This window comes from Macaca mulatta, chromosome 1 (assembly GCF_049350105.2).
Source record: "Macaca mulatta isolate MMU2019108-1 chromosome 1, T2T-MMU8v2.0, whole genome shotgun sequence".
In the NCBI taxonomy this organism is placed as follows: Eukaryota; Metazoa; Chordata; class Mammalia; order Primates; family Cercopithecidae; genus Macaca; species Macaca mulatta.
In genome coordinates this window covers 165,370,250-165,376,249 of record NC_133406.1, presented here as the reverse complement: position 1 = coordinate 165,376,249, position 6,000 = coordinate 165,370,250, and the positions used below count along the sequence as shown (strand labels likewise).

The following is a 6,000-nucleotide window of genomic DNA, read 5'->3' as shown; positions in this document are numbered from 1 at the left end:
TTGTATCTCATCCATTTAGCTTTGACTTATTTCCTTTGTATAAGTTATCAGTTTCCGTTACTTGATTTGTCAACGCACAGCTGGAGAAAAGTGGAAATTTTAAAAATATAAATCTAGATTAAAATAAAAAACCCACCTAGACATTTGGTACAGAGAAGATACTGTCATAGTATAGTGGGTTTTGAAAGCAAAAGCTTTTCTCTTTTTCTAGCTTAAATCAAAAGACAGACAGATATTTCTTATTTAAATCTTTATTAAAAGAAAAAACAAATAGTTTTAAAACAATAAGTAACAACAAATTTCATTAAATATTAAACATTTTAATTATCAAAGATATTTAGACAATACATTTCTAACATTTCTGCACAGCAGAAGCACACTGATTATAGAGCTCAGACTGTCATGTGCTCATGTGGGTTTATTTTTGGCATAAAAGTATCTAAAGTCACATTTAAACAAATGTGATAATATTTTATAAACTGATAGTAACTTACTGATGATTGACTCTCAAAGCTTTCACAAATTATCATTATATGATTGACATTCTCTTAGGGTGAATACTTTTATGAACTCTTTCTGTAACACGGAGTAACCAAATGAATTTCCTTAAAAGTTAGTAGTACTGGTAAAATTATTTAAAACTGAATTGAAAATTATGTTCCTGTTTCTAGTAGCACAATACAACTAACCTATTATAAGTAAACTGATTTTTTCATACCAAAAGTTAGAAAATGAAATGGCATATATAGAATAGGCTTTGATGAAAATAAATGATCATTTAAAAGGGAGCTATTCAGTACATGACATCTGTGAGCACCCTCTCGAGGAGTAAAGTTTCCCTTTGTAATTCCTAGAAGATTCCCTTTCTGATCTTTGTAAAACACTGAGAAATGCAGTATTATACCTACTGTATTTTCAAAGATCTACTATAGAAAACATTTCATTTTAAAACTTCTCTTTTAGTAAAAAAAAAAAGATAAAAGAAAGAAAGAAGGAAATCCAACAAGTGTTCTTTCGGGGTTTGTTTCTTCTTGCGTGTAGTACACATTCAGGAATGTCCACTAGGCGCAAGGGAAATTGTTTAGCTGCACAATGTATTCCATAATAGTGAGGATATCAAACAGAGCAAAATGACAAATGTTTTCCAATCAGTGAGCTAAGAGTGAAACAAATGCAAGAAGACTTGTTTTAATCACGAAACATTGCAGGTTTTAATTTTTTTAAAAACAATGTTTGTAAACTTGCCCATAAAAGCTGGGTAATATTAAATAGCCAGTAAGGCACTTTGTCAGAGGGCGAAGTAGTAAAGGCTGGATGATTGGCAATTTGTTTAAGAGGAAACATTCTATACTTAAAGAGAGCAAACTCTGAAGTGGGGCAGTCCTTTCACTGATTTACTGTCCAACAAGAGTGGGAAAAGCTTTAAACTTTTTAATTTCACTTTGCTGACCAATTTTCCCTGCAGAAGAAGTCTTTTAGTTTTAATTTTAAAAATATATTAGGAGCTATCAATTTAAATAATGTATCATTTTTCAATCTAAGATTTAAAAGAATATTAACATATTCAGTATTATTTTCAAAACATCCAAGCCACTCTTTAAAAATGAATTACAAAACAAATGATCTTAGTATAAAAATGTTTTATGTTATTAACAATTCCCTTGCGATTTCTGATGGCTTCACATATTACAGTATAAGCTTTGGTATAAAACATGCAAATGCAAGCCAACAAGGTCGTAAATACAGTGTTGCTAAACACAAAGCACTTATGAAACAAATGTTGCACGGACACAGCAGATGGAGAAAAGGTAACACACAGCTGTAGGACGACCAGTTTGCTCTTCTACTGCTGCTTAGTTTGTAGATTTTCCTCCTGGAAAATCTTCAGCAGAGGTTGACTCACGTAATAAGGTCTTGCAGTAGAACCATCATTTCTTTCTAAATCTTCCACTAGGAGGAAGAATGGTACAGAGTAAATAGCAAAGCAGAACTGTAAGAGAAGTAACATCGCCATCTGCTGTATACTCGCTTTACAGCAGTTCAAAATCCTCTTTTTGTTTGTTTTTGTTTTTGTTTTTTAAACAGCATGGTTTGGCATCAACATTATTGTAAACATAGTTATGAGAAAACAATCAGCCCTTGTGATTATGTCAGTATATATTATTTCATTCTGTGTAACAGGTCAGATTCTGACAATATTGCGTGTCTCTCAGTTGCAAGATTGAGAAAATAACTTTCACCTTCTTTTTTCAATTTACTTTCTAAATTACTATATTTGTTTAAAATTGATTTTGTTTTGCCATCAATAATGTAGATAGTATAGCCTTGAAAACTAATAATTGTGAAATTTTAGATTTCAAACACATCCACTGCAAATTTTGAGGAACATTGCCCTAGTTTTTCACAGTTTTTAGTTTAATTGCTTTGTAAGAAAATGGCTTCTAAATATCTTCCCAAAAACAATGCTCATTTTTATTCTACACATTTCAATTACACAAATAAGTAGTAAATGGAGAATATTTTTCTGACTAGACGTTAGCTCATAGTATAAATTGGCAACTAGTTTTATGTGTTGATTTATATTTTATTCAAGTGATTTTTCAACTTTTTTTTTTTAAACAGGGTTTTTCTCTGTCACCCAGGCTGGAGTGCAGTGGTGTGATCATGGCTCACTGCGGCCTCGACCTCTTGGGCTCAAATCACCCTCACATTTCAGCCTCCCAAGTAGGTGAGACTACAGGTGTGCGCCACCACACTTGGCTAATTTTTATATTTTTTATAAAGATGGTTCACCATGTTGCCTAGGCTGGTCTGGAACTCCTAGTCTCAAGTGATCTGTCCATCTTGGACTCCCAAAGTGCTGGGATTACAGGCGTGAGACACCGCACCTGGCCAATTTTTCAACTTTTATGTGTATCAGAATCAACTAGAGAACTTTATAATAATTCACATCTTGGCTTACATCAAATCACAGTATATCAGAAGCTCTTGGGCAGAGCATAGACATTTATAGTTACAACAAATTCTCAGGTAGAGGTCACTATTCTACTGGTCCTTTGTTGTGGCCCTTCCTTGTCTTGTTGAATAATAAAATAATAATAATCAAGAAAGATAAGTTGTCATTATTATCTGCATTATGCTTCAAGGAGAATAAGAATGCAGAAGGCTCTTTGCCAAAATGTGAAGCCAGCCGACACTTTTGAATACAATAATCTCAAGAATGTAAGCCAAGAACAAGCTGGTAGTCATTACATATTAAAAATCTTCCCTATTCATTGGCTATTGCTATTAATTAATCTGCCACAGAGTCAGTTTAAATCTATGTTTCTACACTTGAAGATAATTAATACATATTTAGATCAATCTATAACACAATAATACATTTCTGACTCTTTTCTTGGATATATAGGTGATATTCAGATCAACATGTTAGATCAACATGTTCCTTTCTGTCAATACATAAATAATCCTTATACACAAAGCTTACGGTAAAAGCCAAGAAAATACAAATTGATTCAATGCTCCTTTAGGGGTGCATTTTTACACGGTTAACCGCATCATACACATTTGCACACAGAGGATGGCTCGGCAAGGTGTGTGTCTGATTCATGCTTTGTTCTGCCGTTCAAAACTTACGCATGACTATCAGAAACCTCAGGCAGCCAAGGGTGGCAGGTGGCAACAATTTTCCTCCTAAGCCCTGCAGGGAGAGAGTTCCTAACCTGCAGTATTTCCCTCATGAAGGTATTAGATGATGGAGGGCCGACAGTATATTTCCTTAGGGTAAAATCTGAATTGTCTTACTTTTCTCTTTCCTCACTGAAAGGTGAGACAAAATCAAACCTTTTGTAGAACAAAGCTACACAATCTCTTTAATCTAGAAACACAGGTATGCTCATGAAAAGATATAATCACTCTTCTGAAACAAATTCATATTGATTTTCTATATAGTGGGAATAAGAAATTTGGGTTAAAGACAAAAGGCATGAGTTATGTAACAATTTCAGTTTTGTTCAGAATGTTTTCATCACGGACAGAGGTTCATGTTGTTGGAAATGACACTCCAGAACTCAGATTCGACTTCACTATAAACATCATTTCACTAAAACAGAATGGGCTCTGAAGGTTCCACAGTATTTTTTACCCAGTAATGCTCTCCGTAGAACCTGTATAACACCAACATCTATGTTTGTTATGGACATGACTCACTGAAATATACTTCCTAGGGAACCATTAATACAAGTTTAATCACAGTTTAGAGAGTTGTCCACCAGCTCGAACAGTATAAATATAACCATAGCACCATATTTACAAATTTAGTACCATAGGCTGGTTAACTATAAATCAATATTTTATGGCTAATTAATTACACATTTATAGTGTTTTCAAAAATTGCCTGAATATCCTTTACAAATATACACTTATAAAAAGAAAGGCTATCAAAGTGCTGCAATGGAAACAGCACACTGAGTTATAAAAGTTATTAAAACACTCTCGGCTACAGATTTTAAAAAACGTTTGACATTAACATTTTGATCTTTAGCTGGGACCACCGTCTATAAAGCAGACAGCAGCTAACATCACCAAATACCTGACACCTCAGGTGGCACCAGGTGCTGACTTTTTAGAATTAAGCACAGAAATTTCACATTACTCAAAAGCGACATTTCCAAATTACAATCAACCTAATTTACACAACTTCTACTTAAAAGTGAGTGACACTGTTTGGAGCTTTTCTACTCTTTCTGCTTCTGGGGAACTAGTTGCTTCTTGATCAGAATTCCGTGCAGGTTAGGGGTTATGAAGTAGGGTTTTTCTGTAGATCCATCATTTCTTTCCAGATCTTCACCTGTATAGGCAGCAGCCAAAGCAGACAAAAGCAGCAGCAGCAGAACAATTATACACATTTTTATAAATTGGTGGGTCGAACAGGGAAAAATCAGAAAAATCAGTGTTAGAAAGTCAAATATAAGACAAATTAGTGCAGTTTACTTGCTGATGCTGGGCAAGGCAAGAAGCTTCAACCTCTGCCAGGAAACACTGAAACTTCCTAAATCCCTCCCACTCCCAAAGAGATGTATTTTGATACTTTAAAGGCTAAGAAGATATTCTATGTCCCTTCAAAAATGTCATCTTTAAATCCTGTAACTGTTCATTTCAGAAAGATATAAATTGCCAAATCTTCCGGGATGGGCTGAATAGAAAGTGTATTAATACTGTGATAAACGTAGAATAATAACAGAATTTCAGACTTTCAAGTCACTTCTAATGGTAGTCCATACTCTAATATTACAGATGAAGACCCTGAGGCCCAGGGATAGAAAAAAACTCTGCTGAAGTCAAAGGCTCTGAGGTAAATAGGATGAGATAGGGACTCAGCCTCTTGACACCTAGTTTTGTTCTTGTTCTACTTAACTATAAGGCACCCTGTCCTAAGTTTTTGCAGTCTTCCTCAGATTATATTTGAAAGCTAATATCAATGTATTCAGACTCTTGTAATATGTTAATTTACTTTTCAGCTTTGCTTAGGCTAATATTAAATTGATGACATGTTCACTGACCACCCACCTGCTGGGTAGTTGGGGGGAAGCACCAGAATTATGCTGAGAAACAAGGATACATTTGCATGAAATTAAGCCTCCCCCAGATATATACAGTTCACAGCAGACAGTAGCTGTACTCTTGGGAGTAGTTGGGTCACTGGTTTAGTAGATTTCTACTAGCCCTCACAGTGACCTTCCTCACATACAAAATGAAAAGCAAAGGAGGGAACATGATAGACGCGGATCATTTTGTTTTTTTGTCCTTAATCCTATTTCTATACAATAGTCCCCTCTTATCCACAGTTTTGCTGTCTACAATTTCACTTTCTGTGGTTTTAGTTACCCAAGGTCCAGAAATATGAAATGCAAAATTCCAGAAATAAATAATTTATTAATTTTAAAGTGTATACTATTATGAGTAGCATAATGAGACCTCAAACCGTCAAGCTCTATCCCA

General features: G+C 34.5%; 1 protein-coding gene across 2 annotated transcripts in view; it reads right to left on the bottom strand.

Annotated features, from left to right (window-relative positions):
- Window positions 1–235: 235 nt before the first annotated feature.
- Window positions 236–6,000, bottom strand: part of SLC44A5 (solute carrier family 44 member 5) — a 521,995-nt gene continuing 516,230 nt past the window's right edge. Inside the window, exon 27 of one of the 2 annotated variants that reach the window (XM_077988318.1) lies at window positions 236–1,950. In XM_077988318.1, coding sequence (XP_077844444.1) covers window positions 1,844–1,950 — 107 coding nt within the window. In that variant the 3' untranslated portion in view covers window positions 236–1,843. Of the gene's footprint in view, window positions 1,951–2,764; window positions 4,850–6,000 lie in introns of those variants that run through there. The other variant, XM_077988316.1, reaches the window with a different exon arrangement.